Below are 25,607 nucleotides of genomic sequence, written 5' to 3' on the forward strand. Positions count from 1 at the left end.
AAAAAATAATCTTTAGATCATGTGATTTACCTTGTCGCAATTGTGCAAAATCACGCGTCAACTTCATTTTATTTGCAAAATGGTCAGGTTTTTTCGACGACTAAATTCGATATCTTCTATCATTGCTAAGGTTATTAAATGAACGGAATATAATATTATGAATTATTCAATATTGCACAGATGTCTTGTGTTGCTGTCTGAGGTCATAGTTTTAATACCGGTACGAGAAACAAGGATATCCTATATTTGGCAACACATGAAAAGCAAGATATTATACTTTGATGATCTAATATTAATACATGAATATCGAAAATCCTTACAATATTTACAATAAAAAGAAAGGAATTAAACTTATATAATTTAAAATTAATGTATGTAGAGGATGAATAATCAATACTTTTTATGATGTTAATGTTTTAAGTCTACTGGTGGTAGAGCTTTGTGCAAGCTCGTCTGGGTAGGTACCACCCACTCATCAGATATTCTACCGCAAAACAGCAGTACTTGGTATTGTTGTGTTCCGGTTTGAAGGGTGAGTGAGCCAGTGCAATTACAGGCACAAGGGACATAACATCTTAGTTCCCAAGGTTGGTGGCGCATTGGTGATGTAAGCGATGGTTAACATTTCTTACAATGCCAATGTCTAAGGGCGTTTGGTGACCACTTACCATCAGGTGGCCCATATGCTCGTCCGCCTTCCTATTCTATAAAAAAAAAAAAAAATTGAAATATTTACGAAGTCTCATTATGACATAACTTGTCCATTCGTTTGTTAAATGATACAAGCTGCTTGAACCATCATTTATATTTGACTTAGTATATAAGAAACAGTAAATTTTATCGACCTTATATATAGTTATATATAAATTTTAATGCGTTAAGATTAAGGATTTCAAAAATTTTATTGCTTTAGGTATTAAATAATAGAATATTAAAGAAATAATTCGATTGTTAACTAAATGTACTTCACATTTTTCTTACTTAAATATGGTAATATATTTATTACATTTTTTTTATTATATACGAAGGTGGACGAGCATATGGGCCACCTGATGGTAAATGGTCACCAACGCCCATAGACATTGACATTGTAAGAAATGTTAACCATCGCCTACATCGCCAATGCGCCACCAACCTTGGGAACTAAGATGTTATGTCCCTTGTGCCTGTAATATCACTGGCTCACTTCCCCTTCAAACCGAAACACAACAATACCAAGTACTGCTGTTTTGCGGTAGAATATCTGATGAGTGGGTGGTATCTACCCAGACGAGCTTGCACAAAGCCCTACCACCAGTAAAATGTAGATATGTTGAAAATAACGAAGACTTGTAATTTTAATACGATACACAGTCAACGGTCACATTTTCCGCTTCGAAGCATATTTCTTAAATGTGTGAGGCAGTGTAAGCATTTGTAAATATTAACTGTGTGACTAATATATTACATACGTGTATATAACAAGTCACTGATTTAGTAACAATAGTAGTTATCTTATTTGAACTGATTAAGTATAAAAGGTAATATTTATCAGGTCTATTTATAATAAAAAATGAACTTATTATAATTTTATTTATACGATCGTCGATAAATGATGTTTGCAGACGAAGGTGATCTCTTCTTATCACCAGATTTGGAATTCTATCGTGCGATAAATGACAAGGATTTAAATAAGTGCAGCTGTTCCATGCGGTTTCACTGGCGTTAAACGTTAATGTAACGCCCTCGAGGGTCATAGCGTGGAGGTAATAGCTATAACTTTTCTCAATAAATGTCTCAATATTAAACGCAAAAAGGTTTACGAAATCATACTGGTAGATTTCGCCATAGGCGTCTTAAAACAAACAACCTCTTCAGTTTTGTTATTTATGAATATGTTTTATTTGATATATTTTTATTTATAACTCTGATTAAATATGCAAATATGAGCTAATTCAATAAGCAAATAAAAGGAAATAAAATATGACTTCACAAACAGTTCCCAATAATATAAACTACCAGCAAACTAGTATTTACTCCTTTCAAACATTTCAAATGTTGCTATATTATGAACGGAACACAATGAACGGTTCTTGATTAATAAATATTTTTTTTTATAATAAAACATAATTCCACTGGACTGCTTATATCCACTTTCGTTTTACTTCCAATCTGGTCCAACTTTGCGAACATACAAAACGTTCATTTTTCATGAATACCATAGATTTTAGAATTTACTGGTGGTAGGGCTTTGTGCAAACTCGTCTGGGTAGGTACCACCCACTCATCAGATATTCTACCGCAAAACAGCAGTACTTGGTAATGTTGTGTTCCGGTTTGAAGGGTCAGTGAGCCAGTGTAATTACAGGCACAAGGGACAACATCTTAGTTCCCAAGGTTGGTGGCGCATTGGTGATGTAAGCGATGGTTAACATTTCTTACATGCCAATGTCTATGGGCGTTGGTGACCACTTACCATCAGGTGGCCCATATGCTCGTCCGCCTTCCTATTCTATAAAAAAAAAGATTATTTAGGTTTAGACCGATTGTTATGTGAATTGAAGGTCAAAGTTGTTTATTTACTATCAGGTGGTCGCCGTACTCGCGACCTTTATCATAGAGCAAGAGAGACATCAGTTCAATAATTATATTGTATAATAAAAAATATGGTTACGTGATACAAAATTAAACAACAAATAAAAACATCGTTCTATATAACCATAGATAAATTTAGTACTGTATTTATTTAATATTGTTCCAATAAAAGATTCATATCCAACAAAAATACTATCACTTTTTACAGTTTGTATCAAAAAGTTATTACTTTTTAGTTTATGTATAAGAAAATCGGCATAATTATAATTTTATCGCTGATGTGTTGTCTAATGCTGTATAGGAGAAGGTTTGAAGCTTATTCCATAACTCTCCTTCGCTGCGAGTCGACGGATACACGTAAGGCAACATTTCGTCCGACACGTGCATGTTTCCTAACGGTTTTATTCATAAAATCGCAAAAACTAGATAGGATTTGACAAAATTAAATAAATTAAATTAATTAAATGACATGATTTCCTTTTTAAACATACATATAAGCAAGAAATAGCAACAATTTTGTTATAATGAGGCTCCACACACAATCTATGACCCACACACTTCGGTAGACGTAATTTAAAATGTAGTAATTTTTCCAATAACAAAAAAAAAAAAATCAAATTCTTATAGCATTTGTTGTGATCGAATAATAGTTTTATCTGAGCTTCGAGTTTCGAGTACACGAGAAGATCGTTGCAAAAACTTGTTCTATAAGATCATTCAGATCGGTCACTTATTAAAATATTTGACGATAAATGTATTTTTTATATTTGATTCTGTAAGAAATTCTTATTGAGATCATAAACTTATACCGATTGGGATTATCGTCCTGTAACTGCAACTTTCATTCGTCCTTGTTGACAAGTCTCAGCTTATCTCCTATCGTGCAACATTCTACTGCACTTCCATAATTTATACCGTATTCTCCATATTATTTATCTTTATATAGTTCGACGAACACCAAACGAACACCACTGAATTTTCATGTGCTTAATTTGTTATTATAATTCATCTCGTGTTTGACGGTGAAGGAAAACATCGTGAGGAAACTTGCATGTGTCGAATTTCACGGAAATTCTGTCACATGTGTATTCCACCAACCCGCATTGGAGCAGCGTGGTGGAATAAGCTCCAAACCTTCTCCCCAAAAGGGAGAGGAGGCCTTAGCCCAGCAGTGGGATATTCACAGGCTGTACTGTACTACTGTAGTTCGACGATATTCTTATAGAATACGCGACCGGTTTTTTGAGATAATGTACATTTTTGAAGAAAGTTTTGAGAAAGAAATATATTTTGTATAGTGTTGATAAAATAGCCATAAACGTAATTATCCATGCAAGATTTGCAAAGTTTAAAACCCGTTTGTTTCGAAACTAATATAAAATGAAATGCATTCGTCTGATTCTAAACTGTGTTAATTAACTACCAAAATTCGTAAATTTTAATTCAATCGATTGATACCAGCAGTAATAATAATTATATTAAATTATACTAATATTAAGCGGTAAAATAAATGGAAATCATTTAAACATTACTCAATAAACTTAATAAGGAAAAAAAACCTATAACTTAGTTAATAGACAAATATCATAATAGGAGATAGTCCCATTTTCTTAAAATTAAAAATCTAACTTCAATACATATTATGTACTTTCTTTTATATATCAGATTATAAGTATTTAGGTACCAATACTCATTGTTGCCGTCAATGTCGGGAAATGATACAGGCTGTTCATTTACTGCTATAAATAAACTTTATCATCAATGAAATGGTTGACCTAATAATAATTGAATTATATAAGGAATTAAATTCGATCCGTCGATATAAAACATTAATGTATAACGTGACATGAGATGTGGACATCGTTTTTATATGTTATAAAGTTTACAACAATCATAATAGAGCCATTATCAACGTAAGTATTCGCCAAGTTCGTCAACGTGGGGGAATAAAACGAGACCTTGAAACCCTAATCCGAAAATGATGTCATCGTACCCCGTTCGAACGACGGCATTGGTTTACGCTTGACCATATGTGCTGGTATATGTATACATGCATAATGCCGGTTTCACACACTGTCAGTATCACGAGACGCTTAGGAACGAAAAACGTTACGTTGAGCTTAATGTTTTCGTAATGTAACATATTTAAAGTGTAATTGACGAACGATGTCAAACCGTTAGAATGCTAATGACGATTAAATTATCAATAATATGTGATACACGCAAGAAATAGTGAAAAGTAGTAAGTTTTTGTCTCATCTGCCTCTGAGTCACACGAAACCATTGGAAAGTTGTAAAAACTTGGCATACATATAACTATTAGCTTTTGAACAGGGTCAATCACTAGGCCATCTAGGCGACATACTTGATATTTGTTTCTTAATAAATTGGATGCTTCCCAAGGATTAGTCAAGTTCTCATTGATGTGAACAATGTCGAAAACAAACGATTAATGAATAAGTGCACTGGAATCAAACCAATTATACTTCATTGTAAGCTTCTACAAGTAGGTACTTTTAAAATTTACATTGCTAACGCTTCACATTTGTTTTCTTCGTTTAAACTAGGGCAGTGTATGATATTTCGAGGGACTTAACCTTTGTTGTAGGTAACTCTGTATGCAAGCCGGGCAAAAAGAACTTATTTTTCTTTTGAAAAATTATACCACTTATGATCGACGATCAAGGACAGTGACGTGAGGTAACCTGCATGTTTTGCATGTAATTTACACATGTATATATATTGTATATCCAGCAGCCCGCAGTGTAGTAGCTGCACTTGGATTGTTATGCTGAGTGGCAATAAAGTAACGGAAATCAATTTCTACACGAGATATAAAGGTACACACACACACAGGAACAGACGGCTGTGAAGATACAATGATCATCTTGAGGGATAAGTTCCAAACCTTCTTAAGAGGATCTATTTGCCCTGAACATTTGACAGTGGGACATTTATTTTCGTTTTTGTTTTGACAAGGGTAGTCGCTTTGGTTGCGGAAGAAATAATTTTTAAATCATACAGTACCTACGGACACGGACAGTATCTACGGACGATTTTGACCATATACCACTAGTCTACCCGTTGGCACGATTGCATTCCTAAATAAAAAAAAAAGTATTTATATTTTCAAATGTATCTCATTGCATATGATTCACTTGAAGAGTTAATTCTTTATGATAAGTGTTTAAAAATTTTATTCATGCAAACAAGCTACACTATTTCGAAAGTTCGTTTTAAACTAGGTAAGAGTACCTATTGTTAAAAAATATAAATTAAAATTACGTTGTAATCTAAACCGTGACGTAAATATAATTGTTATTATCACTTCGTACCTTGTTCAATCGTGCATTAACATCCGTTTCTCTATGTAACAGTGTTAGTAGAACATAACCTCTACATAAAACACTAGTAATTACATTCATCTAATTCTGTATCTTCAAATACTAATCTACTGGTGGTAGGGCTTTGTGCAAGCTCGTCTGGGTAGGTACCACCCACTCATCAGATATTCTACCGCAAAACAGCAATACTTGATATTCTTGTGTTCCGGTTTGAAGGGTGAGTGAGCCAGTGTAATTACAGGCACAAGGGACATAAAATCTTAGTTCCCAAGGTTGGTGGCGCATTGGATATGTAAGCGATGGTTGACATTTCTTACAATGCCAATGTCTAAGAGCGTTGGTGACCACTTACCATCAGGTGGCCCATATGCTCGTCCGCCTTCCTATTCTATAAAAAAAAAAAATACGTAATACATAAAAGGAATATGTTATTCCTAAATTTATGTCCTGATTTTAAAGTCCTATTCGTACAAATGATTTGTTTATTTGTTTCATTTTTATATCAGCAGTCTATTTTAAATATCAGATGAAATTTATTATTATTTCGATTAATAACTACATCGCAACCGAAATAAACGTTTTTTTTTTGTATTTTTAGTAGTTCGTTTATTTAATACCATAATTATTGATTTTCGATGTCCACCTAAACGTATTTAACCTACAATAAATTGAGTTAATTTCTCTCAACGATAGAAATTACCCGTACTAAAGAAATTATATTGGTATTTTACCACCACCAACCTTGCACCCAACGTGATCAAAATTTGCATCATAGTTATTTGTAATTTGAGCTCGTAACATATACACGTCAAATATGAAGTAAATTCTTTGTATTACAAATGTGACAATTGGGATATTGGACTGCATAAGAATTGTAACAACGTTGGTATAAGCCACGTTATATCCTAATAACGACCATATACAAATATATATTATTTATATATGTTTATATAGTAGGCTACTATTAATAGTCTGGTTGTTTATGTCTGACTCCGGACTCTCGACACAGGATATCCTAGTACTCACCAGGTTTGTAGTTGAATATAAATCATTATTATAATACTGATCATATATTGGTCTCCCAAGTTCTGACTTGATTTCGAATTAAGAAATACTTTCTTCAGAATGTATTGAATTTCCCGTCTAAATATATATTAAAAAATTTGTCCATGTATAATATTGTTATCACCGACATTTTATTATCAATATTTAGTTTTTATTGATTCAGATAACTGTTTGACTGATATTCTGCCCGTTGGTGAAGATTTTGCAGGCCCGTCTGGGGACATTAATACTAACAATTGTTAACAATTGTTTTATTTTGATTTTAATGTAAATGGGCCGGTGTAATTACATTCCATGTACGAAGGTAACCGCTTATCACCAGGGTAGCTCTCGTATCATGATTCGAGATTATAGATTTCGAACTTCGATTTCGTCTTAATCCGATCGCGCTGTTGAATAATTTTTAAGTCTGTCTTTACGAAATGTATGAAAAATATATCTAGGAACCTGTTTAAAATATTTTCAAAGAATAATTTAAAAAAAAATGCGTAGTTATGGATTTGGAAAATTTATTTTGCTTGAAACAATAACAGTTTTATCTCGTGCTTTATGTTTGCTATCGTGTGACTGGTTTCCCGAGTTATCGGTTAATCGCTCTACACATTAACCTGTTTTCATATCGTTGTTTCCAATACATGTATGTATATATAACAAAACGAAAGGGTTGGACTATAAATGAATACGATTTAAAGTATGACAAGCAGAGACAAAAGCCTAACGTACTTCAGAGCGACATCTACAAACTATGAATAGTGAAACTAAGGAAAGTTTGTCAATAGAGCGACAGAATATTTTCAAAACGTATGTTAGAAAAACTTTTCGGCGACCACCGCATATTTAGTGGTGGTAGAGCTTTGTGCTAGCTCGTCTGGGTAGGTACCACCCACTCATCAGATGTTCTACCGCAAAACAGCAGTACTTGGTATTGTTGTGTTCCGGTTTGAAGGGTGAGTAAGCCAGTGTAATTACTGGTACAAGGGACATAACATCTTAGTTCTCAAGGTTGGTGGCGCATTGGTGATGTACGCGATGGTTAACATTTCTTACAATGCCATTGTCTATAGGCGTTGGTGACCATTTACCATCATGTGGCCCATATGCTCGTCCGCCTTCTATTCAATAAAAAAAAAACATTTTGCCGCCAAACACCAATACTTACGTTGTGTTCCAGTCAGAAGGGTGCGTGAGACAGTGTAGCTAAAGACATAAGCGACATAACATCTTAGTTCCCAAGGGTGATGGTAAGTAGCCATACTTACCATCAGGTGGTCCATCTGCCTACCAATATGATAAAGATTAAAAAAATACAAATACAAGTACTTTTGACTAAAGATATAGATTAGGTAATTTTATATCTGTAAGTGCGTCGTCTGCGAAATGCTAAGAATCAATACATCAAATGGCACACATACTGAGAATTACTTATTACTCGAAAATACTTTTAAATATTTGTCAATCGAAAGTAATTTTAAAAGAACGAGAAAACTAATGTCTGCGAAAGTTTTATATTTGTAGTTTCTATGGCGATAGCTATATATATATATATATATATATAACGATGTATTTAATTTTAAAGGAAAAATATATGTTACCAACAAAACTTCGTTATAGCTCTGGGTTTGTGTTTATAGACCGACCTTTTGAACAAGTTAAGGAAATAGACGACGTGAACTTTAAGTGAAGGCATCCTTTAACCCGTATGCTTAGTTGTTCAAGTCTTTCCTTTGGCTAGGCTCAGGTTTTTTTTTTATTAACTGAGAAATTTACATTTTGTTTATTTACACCCAAAAAGTAACTACCTTCTTAGATATATTTGCGTCTCGTGATTCCCATAATATATAAATACAGGATTATCTTTAAATGTCTTAATAAAATAATTTGCAAATTGTTTGTAGATAGAAAATCGGAATAGAAAACATTACTACACTACTCATATCTACATATTAATAACGATCTGAGATAAATGCATCGCTTGTATAAGAAAAAACAAAAAGTATTTAAATATAATTAAATATATAATATACGGATTCCTTGCGATGAAAATCTTCATGCAGTCTTGGTACTATAACTATGAGCGCTAATTAATTTCTTAGAGATATTTCCTATTGTTTTACTGCCACACTTAGTTCTGCTACGGTTTAATTATTATATTTAAAAGTAACTACACAATTCACTTATTGTACGAATACACAATGTACTTCACCTTGAATATAATGTGACAAAATAAGCGACTTACTGTGTTACGGTCGCGCATATTTCACAAATAATTTAAAAGCCCTTGCCAAGCCATTTCACAAATAATTTGAAGCCCTTTTGATTTAGTAGGAGGAAAAGCATACATTTTACTCTCATTGTGGGTACATATCATCACATAGAATGGTACCGGATCAACTTTAAACAAAGTGTTTAGATTTATATGACGCATTAATTACAGTCATAATTAAGTAGTGCAATGTACATTTTAAATAAATTATTTGGTTCACTTGACCGCAATCCTCGGATATGCGATACAATTCAGGTGGATTAATATAACTCCTAAAACTATTAATGTCACGCAATGCGATCCTTTTATTGATTTTAATATCGTAATGATAATGTTTTTATCGTTACAGGCGGAACAACGGCTGGCTGCTCGACGAGCGGCGCGGGCGGAGGCGCGAGAGATACGGATGAGGGAGCTCGAGCGACAGCAGCGCGAGCAGGAGGACCATGCCGACAAGGCGTATGACATGTACGCAGGTGAGAAACAGATCTACGATACCTCTGCTTCGTTTAGTGGAAAATATTGATATGTTTTTTTTATTAATAAGGCGGACGAGCGAATTTGTTATATTGTCTGTCTTATTGGTAGTTGTCTAATTTAATCCGAAGCCATGAAACGTCAGGCATTGCAAAAGGGTCCCCTTACATTGTCCCAATGTGCAATCAATTATTGTCATTTGAGAAAAGAGTTCGTCCAATTAATCTTGTAACATGACGATCGGTAGACGATAGTTAATACATTAACAATAAAATTATTGCATCCTGATTCAAAACCAACGAATACTTAACTTTATTATTTTATCATATATATGTATAATCCAGTACAGGTACTATAAAATCTGTTTCATGAATATTTTTTATAACATAAGCTTTTTATTAATTAATTGGTAATTTTAAATAATGAAATATAATCAATTTCTGACTTCTGAGACAACGTACGTTATTACAGGCGTAGTACTGCCTATTACAGAGACAGTGGGCCGGCGGACGGGCGGCCGGCTAGCGGCCATGAGTCCGAGCGTGCTGCACTCGCCGCGGCGGAGCTCGGAGGACTCGGACGATGTGCTCAGTATCAAAGACCTCAGGGTAAGTTGGTCAACGTGTTAAATTTCAGGATATAACAGAGCTTGGAAAGTTCTTATCGTTATTTATGGAGATATCCCTTTTGTTGGTTCAAAAACGTTGGAATTATGTCAAAATTGTGTATTTTATAAGAAAACATACAAACACATTTTTTTCTTATGTTTTTAATTATTACCATGACTGATTCAATACCGAGACCAATTATAATCATATAATTTCAAAGAAAAAAATTCTTATTTCGTTAAACGCAAATAAAAAATAAATGATATAAACTCACGATAATTACGAATATTATTAACAATGAATTTAATTCGTTCCAGCATGAGTTGAAGGAAGTTGAAGAAAAGTTTCGCAAGGCTATGATCTTGAACGCTCAGCTGGACAACGACAAGGCGGCGCTCGGCTACCAGCTCGAGCTACTCAAGGACCGGATAGAGGAGCTGCAGGAGGAGTACGCGCAGCTACAGGTACAGTATGGCCTGCGTGGCGTACACTCGTGTGGCGTCACACGTCCATCGGAATGAATAGCGAATAAGCACTCGTGTTTGTCGTATTACATTTTCAACAATGCCGTCTTCCAATGGCAGCGCGAACACAAAGAGAAGTGCTCGAGCCACGAGCGCCTGAAGCGCGAGCACGCGTCGCTGGAGCGCGAGGTGGTGCTGGCGCGGGACGCCGTGCGCGCGCGGGACGCGGCCGCGGCGGCGGCGGGACGCGCCTTCGTGGAGGCGGCCGCCGCGCCCGACGCACTCGCCGGCGAGCCCTGCGGCAGCGTCCCGCCGCTCGCGCTCGTGTCGCACCACTCGCAGCAGCTGCTCGACGACGCCGGCGAGGGCACGCTCGGTAACTAGCCCCCCGTCGTCGATACCGTCTCACGACAGTTCCGTTGCCCACCTAACTGGAACCTGTGTATATAATAATGCTTCTCGCCGGACGCAGACGTGCGGCTGGAGCGGCTGGCGGGCGCGAAGGCGGCGCTGGAGGGCGAGGTGCGCAAGCTGAAGCTGCAGCTGAACGACGAGCGCGCGGCGCGACAGAACGGCGTGGCGCACCCCGAGCGCGACGTGGACTGCGAGCTGGAGGCGCTGCGCAAGGCGGCGTCCGACGCCAAGGCCCGCGCCGCGCGCGCCGAGGCCGAGGCGGCGCTGCACGCGGCCGCCGTCGTGCGCCTCGAGGCGCAGGTGGCGCGGCTGCGCGCGCGGCAGGACCACCAGGACGAGCACGAGGAGCTGCTCAAGCAGGAGCGGCGCCGCCTGCAGCGCGAGGTGAGCACGACTCTATCCGCGGCGCGCGATGCTCCAAACAACAGCTCCGACGATTAATTTATTGGAGCGATTTTAAATATTTTATTTTTTCTATATATAAAGCGAGTGATTATTTTCAGGATGTGGTCGATTTTTGGGCCGTTATAAATAATGGTGACAGATAACGGTACAGTTGCCCCATTGTACACCCAGAGTGATCCTTGAAACTATTTTAACCGTTTAATATGCAACGAGTAAAAAGTATAACAAAAGTCCCCGTGGTACTGTAACACTGACTTGTACAAAATACACATTTTGTTCCTTTATTATACCAATAACACCATACTAATGATTTATAGTTTAATAAAGTGGCTTTTACTATAATACATTTAATATTAAACTTTTTGTCACTCAAATGTTTGAATGAACGATACATTATAGTCACAAAAAATGTATCTAAAGAGAAAAAAATCCCATTACCGCAACAATCAAAGAACATTGGTATTTTAATAATAATAATAAACTTCGATCCCAGATGAATTTAAAATAATAATAAATTTAATGAACCTCTAAAATTTATTTTAAGGTAACATATTAAAAATAGTAATTTATTCAATATATCTTTCCAGGCGCGGGAAGCATTAAACCGAGTTGAGGAATTGGAAACGGAGAACAGTCACCTCACGAAACGGCTCGACAAACTCAAGAACGCAAAGTCCGCCCTGCTGAAGGACCTGTGACAAAACTGACCGTGCGGGAAATATTACGAAATCATTACATAGTGTAACATAGTACACGCAGACAAGAATATATAATGCCGTCGTTATTTTTTTTGGAAAATTTTAAGAATTTTGTATTATACAAGCTATGCCACAGATAATATATGTAATGGTTACGCTAAATTATAAACCTACGACCGGTGTGTTTTCCGCTGTCTATTATTATTATTCTATGTTATTCAATTTAAAAACTTAGAGCTGAGTCTGTGGTTTTTATAAATAAAATAATTTGTATATTTTCGATGGTAGCGATGATTGTTCGAATTTAAATATTTTGACGTTTTCCTTTATCATTTCTTGAAACATGTTTAGTTTAATAAATAACATATTTACAAAAATAATATTGAATATAATAAATCACAACATTAATATGTTTAGCAATGAACAATACAGCATTGAAAAGTGATTTATCAATCAATTAACATTATTTAATGTCTGACAAAAAATATCCATAACATCTAAAATAATATTCATTATAAAAAAAAAACAAACATTTTTCATATTGACGATAATAAATCATAAGGAATATATATTTGTTATTTATAATGATACTAGTTTCTTTGTAAATGTAATTTTATTAATTATTTGTAAAAAAATGTGCATTATGTTTATAAATATCTGATTATTTATTTGTTACGCATATTAATATGTTCGTATTACTTGTATAGGTTCTGAATGATAGGGTTTTTTTATAATTCTAGCTTGCCCAAGTTTCGCTTTGTACTAATCGAAAAGTTGATAGCGATCACATTATATATTTAACTTGCCATTTCAAATTTTGTTATATTACTAATATAAATGACCCGAATACGAAGCAATAGATGTATTAAACCGCCAAGGCGACGTAGATAAATATTTTATACTGTAGTTAGAAAACTTGAGAAAAGTTCCTCGCTCTAGCCTTAAATGTTGAACATTTTGAGGAATTTTTAACAAGAATATATGATCATTAGTGTAGCCAGAGGTGCGGTTATTGCTTGTAGGCTTATAAATAGTCGAAATTAACGACTAATTTTTACCATACCCGCTGCCCTCGCGCCCGCCTCGGCAATTCTGGCTACGCGAATGTGTAAATGATTAAATAAATGTATTGCTCAAAATTGTACTCCAAACATTGTGATAGTCTGTAGCGAGTGTCACACGTCCATTAGCGATCTCCTTGTAACAGTATTTCTCAAGGGATACTTGAATTTTATATCGGAATAACGTGTATTTAGAGTTTCTTTTTTCTTCTAAAGTTACCACAAATTATCTACTAATAATTGAATTATTTTCATATGATAATTTCATTTTTATATTAATAAAATTATTTCAACAATAACAGTCCGCGTAAAATGGAAACCGTTTATTTTATCTATAAATTAAGTGATTCTTATATGTCAATTTCATTTAACTACTAATCTTTGGTTGCGCGGTATCGATGTCGTAAACACAAGGCAATTTTCTCATTCATATAAATAATCAATATATTGCATTGCTATAGCATCGCGACCGTCGATTATTAGTTATCTGATACGTCGTACATAGGAATAGTCACGTACACAGTGCCATGGCGCACCAAAATGTATTATAGGTGTAGTTTGGTGGTCTAATTAGTATCGTGTAGAGAATGATATTTGCGGGTATATTGCCTACTGTTAGTTAGATTATTGTTTGACAGCATATGCTTTGAATAACGCAGGCGTTACCTGCCGGTTCAGACGTGATGTGTTTTTCGAATGTTAAATTCTACTAGTCAATGTGGTTATGTTGAAATAAAGCATTTAGCCGAAGTATATACATATATGTTATATATAAATAGAAAATCGTTATCAGTGTAATGATAAACCGTGAACATTAGAAGCGTTTTATATAGACATTGTCACGGTTCGACAGACTAGTTGAATTTAACTCATATTCCATATTGACTTACAGATTTTTTTTATATTAATATGATCCAGATAAATTGTTTTATTTGAAAATATTTAAAAATATTCATTTAACGAAAACCGAATATACCTAAATAGTTTATGTAATGTATTAAATAACATAAAGGGAACTTTTATATCTTGTGATTATAACATATTATTTGTAATTAAATGTATAATTAATTTAGAAATGCAAGATATAATATTTCTCTGACGTATGTTGCGAGTTGATTACGTGTGTGAGAAGTCGGAATGTAAGTAATATAAGTAGGAATTATCATTTTGTAAGTATGATGTATGTATTTTGGTGCTGCATTACTAATTTATTTCTTTTTAACTGAGAATGACAGTCTTTTTACAAGAAGCGAAACTGACTTAAAATGATGTATAAATTTGGATACTTTGAATAAATTTCGCCCTCAAATACTTGTTTTATTTACTACAGTGGTACCTATGAAAATATGTGTTTTACCGGGACTAATAAAAGATGGCATAGTGTCGCACTCTCGCGCTTGCGAATTTGATAGCGATATAAGACCATAAAACAAAAAAAAAGTGCAGCGATAGATAAATATTTAATTTGCATACAATATTCGTAATGGCCACCGTTGTTTCCAGCATATCAAATACCCCGCAATTGGGGTAACTTTTGGGTGTAAAGATTAGTATCTAAGAAAAATAGAAAGAATGATACAATTGGGGAATTTTGAAATTGTTCAGCTTACTTCAGGTTGAAAAAATAAAAATACACAAGCTATAATAAAAAATAAAACTAATAAAGAAAATATAAATATTGAAATATATATAATTTGAGTTTTCAATAAAAAATTTATCCAACAGTGGGTTAAGGTGATAAGGAAAAGCTTTTCGACCATACTATCAAAATGTTTATTTTATAATTTGTTGTGGCATTTGTTTATATACATTATTAGCCAGGTTTGTGAATGTTTGTATTTCATAATTACTTTCTAATTAATACTATATATCATCTGACAGTATTAGAGCAACATAAACTAAGAAGCCAGAAAGATAAATAGCACAAACTATATTTTATACAAATTAAATATGCAGATAAATCTAACTTCACAAGGTACTTTTCTTCTTATCTAATATACCTATAGAATAATAGTTAATACATAAAATTAGTTTAGTTGCTGATGGTAATGTCAGAAATCCAGCTAAAGACATATTCACATTCAATTGTTTTGTTGTATTTCATATGGTACAAATATTCCATGGATTTAGAGATAAATTTAAAACGACCACATCATTATTAAAAATGAATGAAACTAAATGAAAGAATTAACTATGTACACATTAATTTTTTTGATTATTCTAAACAATAAAAGTAGATCTAGGTCTCCTAAGAGTATAAAAAACTTTATGTTTTGATTAACTAACTTTTAACTTTATACAAGTTGAAACACCAGAGAACTTTTTTAATAATTATCAAAAAATTTCTTAGGTAATATTAAAAAAAAATTTAATGAAACAATTTCATTATAAAATCGCATAAAACTACAAACTTTGTATAATTCGAGTTTCAAAATATTTAGATAGGATAAGCAGTTGTAAGACTTCAAGTAATTCAAGATATTGAATAAATACATTAAGAAATTATTTAGAAGGATGAGTGAAATCAATTAAAAGTTTCTTTGGGCCCAGTATTTGGCTGAATTATAGTTTGGTATGAGCAAGTTTATAATATAAAAAATAACAAAATGTAGATTGCAATAGACTGAAGGTGAAACAATATTCTATTTGGTAAGAAGATCATATAAATATTAAATTCAAATGCATTCAATTTGCTAAATTAACTAAATTAGAGTAAGATACACTTACAAGTAAAACATTATATTTTAGTTTTTTAATTTTCACAATTTTGTACATATTTCTTAATATTGTTAATTTTATTTTGTGATCACAAATTTCCTTTCCCTTGATATACAAATAAATTAACTATAACAGTTTTTTTTAATATAAGTAATTAACAATAGAAACAATTTAATATCAAAATCAATGCTCACGTTTGGTATTTCTTAAAAAGCTGAAATAATTTAGATAAAACTTAATTTTTTACACTTAAACACATGTCACTCAATAATTTTACACAAACATGATAGAAACTAAGCCAGTTAAAATGAGTGAATCTGTGTATTATTTATATAATCATAGATAATTTAAATGGAGAACAACAAATTTCAGTCTAAATATAATTTCATCATTGAAGCCATTCCTTGGGTTTAAATTAATGCCAATGACCAAACAGTGTAATTAGATAATTTTTAAATTATAAATAATCTGCCCTAGGGGACCGGGTGCTGGTTGGGTGTGAGACCACCATGTTCAGGACTGTGCTTCTGTTTTTTTCTTTTCTTCTCCTTTTTCCTTTTCTTACGTTCCTTGTCATCGTCATGTCGTTTTTGCTTTTTGTGCTTCTTTTCATATGTGTCTGGGTTAGATGAATCTGTAAATACATTAATAATTAATTAAGTGTATGTTGTCTGAGCCAATTCAATCATATGAAAAAGCAGAATAGGTAAGAATACAAAATTCTGACAAATGTAAATTTTTAGGTTTTATAATAGATTCAGCACACAAGTTTCTGGAGGGAAGTTTTCAGTAAATGTAATATTGACATATATGCATACTATTATATATTACATACATATATTACTGGTGGTAGGGCTTTGTGCAAGCTCGTCTGGGTAGGTACCACCCACTCATCAGATATTCTACCGCAAAATAGCAATACTTGATATTGTTGTGTTCCAGTTTGAAGGGTGAGTGAACCAGTGTAATTACAGGCACAAGGGACATAAAATCTTAGTTCCCAAGGTTGGTGGCGCATTGGCTATAAGCGATGGTTGACATTTCTTACAATGCCAATGTCTAAGGGCGTTTGGTGACCACTTACCACCAGGTGGCCCATATGCTCGTCCACCTTCCTATTCTATAAAAAAAAAAAATACTGTCAAGGTTAACACTTCATGGTTTCACTATTGTTGGCTCATAAATAAACTGACCATTTCAAGCTTATCAAAATTATTACTTACCTTGTAATGGTGTGTCCTGTCCAGGTGGTGCTCCGTCTTTATGCTTGTGTTTCTTATGTTTGCTTTTATGCCGCTTTGGTGGAGTTGCACTAACATAGCGGTATTGTTCCGGCAAAGGACCTGGATGCAATCTAAAGCCTGCTAACTGTGCACTTGATAAGGGCAACAATTCTTTGCCACCGATAGGTCTTTTAGCTATTACAGAACCCAATGTACTATTGTCTTCCTGTCCTGGGCCATCAAGAATACCTGGTAGGTTTGGAAGAAATGATGATAAAGATTCCTTGAGCTTTTTCCCGTTAAATTTACTGTAAGAGTGCTCTAATCCATAATACGCCATTAAATTCGTGGCTCCTGTGAGTTCACATTCTCCTAAAATAAAGGAAAGAATATAAAAAAATTTACTTGTAATAATAGTATACTAAATTTGCCATTTTTTACCTGGAGGTTCTTTCATCAAATAGAAAGGCCCACTATGCACTATAGACGGGTTCTTGCCCAGTGAAATAGTGGTTTTGAGGGTCCCAGAAGAATCCTGACGAGAAACTACTGGTGACCTCGCTCCTCTAGGCGAGGATTTCGGTGAATAAGGCTCTACCTTTCTAAACTGATCAGACATCATCTTGCATATGCATTGTCTATAAAAAGAAATATAAAAAAGAAATTTTCTTAAACAAAACGATAAAAACTAAAACGAAGAGTCTTTCCCTTTCCTTACGAAATCTTCTGATCACAGATACTATAGACAAAAATCTAGCGTTTTATATTATAAATACACATAGATTAAATTGTATTCACAGTACAGTTTATAAAATCAATTTATGCTATGATTAAGTGTGATCTTTGTCAATTCAATTACTTTGTAAAAGAAATTTAATTATCTCCTTTAATTCTTAAAATAATAATATAAATCCAATAATAAGGAGCTAAAAAATAATGATCCAAATACTTTTGCTTAAAAAATAAAACCGATAATTTCGGAACAGGTAATATTATACTAAAATCGAAAACGTTACTAAGTCCTATGAATTGTAATTTCGTTGAAACAATTACACCGGTAGTCATAAATATATATGGTTTTTCAATTAATTATTAAAGTAAAAAACAATAGTTATTTACATATTTATTATAGTTGTAAGAAAAAATTAATACTCATTACTTTTAAAACACTCACGTATTACATAAAAAATAAAAATCTACCTTAAATACCGGTTAATCTATGGGCAAAACCACGTGTTTTTGATACAAAGCATTGCATACATCACTTAAATAGAAAAAAATTAAAAAGAAAAACTTAGTCTATGGTTCATGAATTAGCTTCTCGTAACGCGCTACGGTTTTCGATAGTGTGTTTGGAAATAAACAGTTTGAAAAGCTCAATTTGAGTTATCATCAGTTATATGAGTTGTTTAAAAGCTATAAAATGTTTAAACATCATGATGTTCGTGGTACTAAAGAAGTGCAAAGCTTCTGATAACACCAATCCTCGCTCAGCGAAGTGACGCCATTTTACGGGAATGACCAGCCCGCGGCTGCCTCTTATTAGGTCTGATGTAAGGAGTGCTCTATTTAAACGGATGCATGGAAACAAATCACTTCTATTGTACTCGTACTGGTCGTACGACTTCAGAGGTACAGTCAATGTTATTAATTGTTATTGTCGTTATCGTAATTCGAATCAGTTTTGATTTCCTCTTGTTTGAATGTCTTTTGTTTCTCGGTAGTCAAAATGAGCACGTGTTTTATTTTTTCAGAAAACTATGGAAGATGGTAATATTGTCAACACTAAAGACGATAAAATCGCTACCGCATCATTGACAAACTTATATAGTGAACGGTCTTGTAAATTGAGGGCAAATGGACATGATTTTGCTGGCGAATCGTCCAGTCCTCACGACAAGCCTTTTGAGCACCGACGACACAGTGCCGACACATTACAGGAAGAGAAGTTCAGAAAACGCATTAATCCACTTAGAATACACCTTGGTAAACGACCTTTCGTGGATAACTCGGTACCGTACAATAGTGTAAACAAAAAAAGAAAGTCTGTGATAAAACCTAGTGACGCTAGTGTTCCCAAAAGTAGTACACCAAGGGTACCTAAATTAATTCCAAAGCGCTTAGACCATAGTCAATTTCACCATGTTACACCACACATGGATAGTGTATTGGATAATGAACAAGATAAACCGGTGCCTCGACTTGTGCCTAAGAGTCAGCTATTGCAGTTTAAAAAGAGTAAAATGGAAAAAGGAACCCAGCTGAAAGAATATGCTCAAAGCCTAGGCTTACAGCCAATGGTGAAGTTTAAGTGTCGAAAATGTTGTTCAATGTCTTTTAAAACTTTGGCCATGTTGAAGGAACATCAACTTGTTTGCCGAGCACAGGCCAAGGAGCCGGCCTTGAGTCCTGAAGCTGCCCCAAACACAGAATGTAATGCTGGAGGGCCTTCCCGAGTCACCCGTAAAGTATATCTGTGTTCAGCGTGTGGTACCTATTATGAGAATTGGAATCTCTTTCTTCACATGCGAGAAGTACACAATAGGCACATTTGTCTCTTTTGTCTTGGAATGTTTTCGAAGGCTGAAAAGTTATCCTCACATTTAACTAACAAACACAATGTCCAAGAATTTAATTATGACAGTAAAGATGAATTCTGTAAAGTGTACAATGGGACCTTTTATTTAATGTGCTGTGCCTGTGATGAAATATGTAGTGAAAAAGATGATTACTTTAATCATGACTGTAATAATGTGAAACCTAAACCTGTACCCGTTCTCATCAGTAAAAATTTAATAAAAACAAACAATGCAAAATTTGCTAAAACTGGTAATGAGGCTACCACAAATGGACCTCTAAGCATCGCAAAAGACATTTTAAAACCATTTAGTGAAAAAAAAGAGATGAGTGAGCCAAAACCTGAGACAATAACATCACAAACTCAAAAACATGATACAAATGTTAATAGTTTTGATGTTGTAAATAGTGATACAAGTATTAGTTCTGAGAATTCTGAATCTACTGCAAAAGATACTAGCAGCACTTTAGATTCTACTCTCGGGATGAATAGTTCAAGTACTAAGCCTCCTTTAAGTCCTGTCGATAATTTAACACATAATAAAGAATCTAGTACCACTTATGTGCCTAATGGTAATGAATCTGTAGAACAATCAGATGAAAGTGATTCACCAGATTCCATTGATCATCATGTACCAATGTCAGACTACACACTTTCAAAACCTAAGGAGCCATCACCCCCACCCCTTCAACCGCAAGAAAAGGAAAAGGAGTGTGGTATAAAACTAAAATTAAGTTTAAATAATGCTAATTCTCCAGTTATTATTAATTCCACTGTAGATCCTACTGTTGGACAGCAGTATGCTAATAAACCACCATCACGAAATAGACGGCCTCCCAAAAGATATGAGAAAGATAAACCTCCAGACCAAGGAGCTGTAATAAAACCCCCGTCAATTAAAATGACAATTTGTGATAAAGCGGATAGTCCATTTGTAAAAACTACCATTATTGAAAACAATAAAGAGACAACATTAAAAACTCTTGTAAATAATAATATTGAAACATTAAATAAAATGCCAGAATTCAAACCAGAAAACACAATCAAATCTACTATTTATGATAACAAATTAGATGATGTCAATACTTTGAATAGGGTACCAAAGCTAACTGTGAGAGTTCCTAAAGAATTTTTAGATAAAAATTCATCCAGCGATTATTCATCAGATAGTGACATTGGTGAAAAGTTAAATATTATGGAAAATATTGGTACAGATTTAAAACCTTTTGAAACAAAAGAAGAATCGTCAGATCTTGCCACTTCTGTTTTGTCCCCAGTTCACGTAGATGAGGATACAGAAAAAAAAGAAGATCAAGAGCTTGAGGAGGAAAAAGTACAAATTAAAAGTGAGATAACAATGAACCTTGAGCCAAAAGTAGAGCCGGTAGATGAGAACACAACTGAAGATATTAATGTTGAAGAACCAGTTGATCCAGTAGTCGCAGATGATATTCCAATTACAGAACTAACTTTAGATAGACCAATTGATAAGTATCCTCTAAAAGATCTATTAAAAGTTTTTTTGGCATCAACTGTTTTCAACTGTACTTATTGTAATCATGTTCGCAAGATAGCAGTAAACTGTGAGCAACTTGCACTTCATATGGTGGCTCAACATAGATTCTCTGCGACTGTGGACAGTATAACGGCAGAGGAGTTGATGCCTGAAACTATTAAAGCTAAAGTAAAAGCTGGAGCTGAAGAGTTATTTTCTATTTATATTAATTTGGACTCATATGATAGTGTAGATAAGTGTGAAACTGTACAACATAATCAAATGTTTGAATGTTTTCAGTGTTATTTTAAAACTGCTGTTCATAAAGATCTCTACTTGCATAACCGAAAAATGCATCAGAAAACAATATTACTGTGTGTTATGTGCAAAAACAACTTTTATAGTTATAGTGAGTTATTATGTCATTTATGCCCTGGAACGTATGATTCTGAGTATGAAATTAAGTTTAGATGCTGTTTTTGTAATGTAGATAATATTTCTTCATCATTTAGGTTAATGGTGCATCTTCGAAAGATACACCACACTTGTGATGTATGTTTAGAGTTTTGCCAAAGTCAAGCACGCCTGTCGAATCACGTATGGAAACATAAGTTGCATCATTTATGCTACAGATGTGGTATAGCTTACAGAAATAAGCCAGACATTACAAATCATTTATTTTGGAAGCATGGAACAGAGAGTGTATTATGTAAGAAATGTCTCCAGAAGAAATGGCCACATGTTTATCATTTCTGTACACCTCCTGCAGTTTTTGTTTGTGATGAATGTACACTTCAGTTTACGAGAGCGGTTTGCTTAAAGGTTCATAAACGATTTCATTCTGAGGAATATCCACATTTATGTACTGAAGATGGCTGTACAGAAAAATTTGTTTCAAAAAAACTTCTCAATAAGCATTTAGACGGACACAGGAAAAAAAACATTACAGAAGACTTAACCGAAGAGAAACCCCCTCTTTTAAATGAGCCCAGCACAGATAATGTAAAAGAACCAATACCCGTATTAGATCTTGACCAGAATACAAAAGAGGGAGCTGGATCTTGCGAACACAAAACTGACAATGAAATGGAGCAAACACCTAAGAAAAGTAAAAAAAAGAGAGTAAAAGATAAAGATGCTTTATTATTAGATGTAAATTTACCAGCACTAAATCTATCTGAAAGTGACAGTAGTGATGAATCAGATAGTGGTATTTCTCAGCCCAAGGATGAAACATCACAAGATAAACCTAAAGATGAGACTCCAGAAGGTGAACCCGAATCTATTATTAAAGTTGAGTCTATTGTTGTAGATGTTGAAATGTCATTAAAGGTAGAATCAAAATCTGAGCTCATAGAAGAAGACAAACCAAGTGAGCAACAGGTATTAGAAATTTGGGATAACTTTAAAAAGTATCAAGCCAAAGTCGAGAAACAAAAAGAAAAATCACCTCCATTAGTACCTATACGTAAACATGTATGTGAATCTGATCATGATTATTGCCTCATACCAACAGATTTAAATGGCGAAGACGATGTTTTTAATTCTGATAAAAAGAAAAATAAAAAATCGCCTAAGAAAAGACACGGCGATCTCTCATCATCAAGCAGTAGCAGCAGTGATAGTGATTCGAGTTGTTCCTGCGGTTCTAATTGTAGTTGTTCATCTAGTAGTGGTTCTTCATCGTCGAGTTCATCTGATTCTGATTCTTCTGATGAGTCTGGAAGTGATAAGAAAAAAAACAAACAACAGAAAAAGTCGCTTCAAAATAGGAGAATCAGTAACGGGTCAAATGTTGATGTTATGGGAATGTCTGAAACGCCTGTTTTAATTCCTGAGAAAACTGAACCACCTATCGCGGAAAGTGACCTTGAAACCGAAGAAAGTGAAACTGACGAAGAGTTTTACGATAAAAATCCTCAGCGAATTGCAAATAAAATGTATAATGAGAAACGCAATCAATTAATGCTTTTAGCATCTGTTGCGCCATCCGACGGTGGTTCCATATCGGCCGACGTAAGTCGTTCCAATACACCAATAAAAGAGGAAGAACCTAAAGAAGTAAAAGAAGCAAAAGAGATTAGTAAAGCTAAAGAAGAAGAGGTTGAAATAAAGGAAAAAACGAGCAGTAGTAAAAAGAAAAGCAAAAAGAAAAAGAAATCTAGGAGTTCTCGTAAACACGGTCCAATTAAGGTGACCATTCCGAAAGATGTTATTTCACAATCCGAGTTAGAAACGCCACTACCTTTAATTCCCAATAAAATCACTATATCATTACAATCAAATACAGTTCAATTGCCTGAAGCGCCTCACATAGCAGTCACAGCGCTTCCGCCGGCTAGTGTTAGTACCGTTACCCCCTCCACAGAAAGTAAACGGGCATCAAAAAGAAGACGAGTGCCTAATAAATTTTATGGATATTCTAGTGATGAGGATTCGCCACAAACTGTTGCAGCTTTAAAACCTCAACTACCACCTAAATTAGAATGGAGGAAAGAAGACTTGCCTTCACCCGTCACGCACAAATCTAAAAAAGAGATACCATCCACAGTTATTCCACAAAGAATGTTTAATTACAATGAACCAATAAGGTTGACAGCACCGATACCAGATCCGGAACCTCCACGTTTTTTGATGAATTCTGAGTCTATGGAATCGAGTGATTCAGAATCTAGTAATGAAGGGGCCTTAGAAATTTTCCAACAGAACAGCGTCAGCAATCCAACTCCGGTTCCACCCCCGACTTATTTGAATTCCGGGACTTCAAGCCTGCCCTATGCTTTTCAAAGGCCGGCCGTGCGACAGGCGCGCGAAGGCGAGAGTGTGTACTGCTACTGCCGTTGTCCTTATGACGAGGTGTCAGAGATGATTGCCTGTGACGCGGAGGGCTGTTCTATTGAATGGTTCCATTTCGAATGTGTCGGTATCATGGTACCGCCTAAAGGCAAATGGTACTGTCCCGAGTGCAGGAAAAATCCGAGTTTTTCAGGTTACAGATAAGTCTAATCGAAATTCATTTGTATATAATTATGCTGTATTGTTATTATATGGTGTATATAACTTATTGATGACTGTAGATAATTTAGATTTACCTGTATATCTTTGTAGTTAGTTCGTGTAAGTTAGGATATTAGGTCTGATAAAATGTATCATTGTTATAAAAGTACATGTTATGCTTGATTCTGGCTAAGCGGCCGACTCTGTAACCTGGCAAATTGTTACTGACATTATACAGCAAAACAGAAATATAAATCCAATTTTTGATACCACCATCGTATTGTTATTTTAACACCCTATCGTTGACGTATAAAATGAAATTACGAATACATAGTGATTTCAAGTAGTCGAATATGGATTTGTTTATATTTTACTCGGAAGTAAATGCTTATTTATTAAATGGTGCCGGCTACCAGACAATTTGCTCGATTACAATTGAAGGGTCATTGAAAGCGCCAAATTGAGGGGAAATAATATAGAATATTGTTCCGATAATGAACCTTATCTCGTTCGAATAAAGCGCAGTTAAGCAAACGGCTTATAGATCTAGTATAGATTATTAAATTTTCATAACTATTGATTTTGGTCTGTTTTAGAACCATTTTATATTAAGCTTCGTTCAAGTATTCATCCACAAATGCAAATCGTGGAAGCTTTACTTAAATTTATTTTAAAAAATCTAATTTATTTTAATGTTTTCCTTGATGTAAGTAATTTAATTTTTTTTTTCTAATTAAAAATAAAGTGATATAACAACTGTAATCATTATTATATTATAAAAATAGGGTTAATTGTTTTGACATTATAAGTCTGTAAAGTTAAATAAATAAATTGTTACCTCTGTCTCATTGATTGAATCCTACCTTGAAGGTAAACAGCTTTAGGTAGAATAAAGCCCTGAACGTAGGTAACTTTGTTCAATTATTAGCTAAAAATCGTTATCTATAAATTATGTAAACATTTGTTTTACCGTGGACGCGATATCGCGTCACACTATAACGATTTTTGCGTCTCACACTACATGCATCAATAAAAAGTTTAGTAAGAGCCTACTTACGTGTCCCACCCACGCGGTAAAAGCAAACTGCCTCTATAATTTTAAAGTCTAAGGCCCTCTTATTTTTCATATTAGCTTAAAGTAGGGAGTTAAACGGCTGTGCAAAACAGAATATTCGACACATGCAGTTTCTTGAAATTATTTTCCTTCACCACTAAGCACGAGA

General features: G+C 34.4%; 3 protein-coding genes across 14 annotated transcripts in view; 2 read left to right on the forward strand and 1 right to left on the reverse strand.

Moving 5' to 3' along the window:
- Positions 1-14,682, forward strand: part of LOC126770013 (leucine-rich repeat flightless-interacting protein 2) — a 36,494-nt gene extending 21,812 nt beyond the window's left edge. For 6 of the 12 annotated variants that reach the window (XM_050489129.1, XM_050489125.1, XM_050489123.1 and 3 more), the window contains 6 exons: positions 9,596-9,722; positions 10,195-10,331; positions 10,649-10,795; positions 10,916-11,171; positions 11,268-11,593; positions 12,202-14,682. In XM_050489129.1, the coding sequence (XP_050345086.1) occupies positions 9,596-9,722; positions 10,195-10,331; positions 10,649-10,795; positions 10,916-11,171; positions 11,268-11,593; positions 12,202-12,312 (1,104 nt within the window). In that variant the 3' untranslated portion in view covers positions 12,313-14,682. Of the gene's footprint in view, positions 1-9,595; positions 9,723-10,194; positions 10,332-10,648; positions 10,796-10,915; positions 11,172-11,267; positions 11,594-11,712; positions 11,760-12,201 lie in introns of all 12 variants that reach the window. The other 6 variants (XM_050489128.1, XM_050489124.1, XM_050489121.1 and 3 more) reach the window with 3 other exon arrangements.
- A 604-nt stretch (positions 14,683-15,286) lies between these two features.
- On the reverse strand, positions 15,287-18,042 carry LOC126770087 (mediator of RNA polymerase II transcription subunit 19). Its single transcript, XM_050489243.1, has 3 exons — positions 17,756-18,042; positions 17,315-17,686; positions 15,287-16,725 (listed from the first exon to the last, which is right to left on the reverse strand). The coding sequence occupies exons 1-3, from the start codon at positions 17,934-17,936 to the stop codon at positions 16,565-16,567; spliced, it is 714 nt and encodes a 237-aa protein (XP_050345200.1). The 5' UTR covers positions 17,937-18,042; the 3' UTR covers positions 15,287-16,564.
- A 582-nt stretch (positions 18,043-18,624) lies between these two features.
- LOC126769933 (uncharacterized) lies at positions 18,625-24,657 on the forward strand. The gene is made up of 2 exons (XM_050488937.1): positions 18,625-18,946; positions 19,069-24,657. Exons 1-2 carry the CDS (start codon positions 18,896-18,898, stop codon positions 24,385-24,387), a joined length of 5,370 nt encoding a protein of 1,789 aa, XP_050344894.1. The 5' UTR covers positions 18,625-18,895; the 3' UTR covers positions 24,388-24,657.
- Positions 24,658-25,607: the final 950 nt, after the last annotated feature.

This window comes from Nymphalis io, chromosome 8, assembly GCF_905147045.1.
Source record: "Nymphalis io chromosome 8, ilAglIoxx1.1, whole genome shotgun sequence".
In the NCBI taxonomy this organism is placed as follows: domain Eukaryota; kingdom Metazoa; phylum Arthropoda; class Insecta; order Lepidoptera; family Nymphalidae; genus Nymphalis; species Nymphalis io.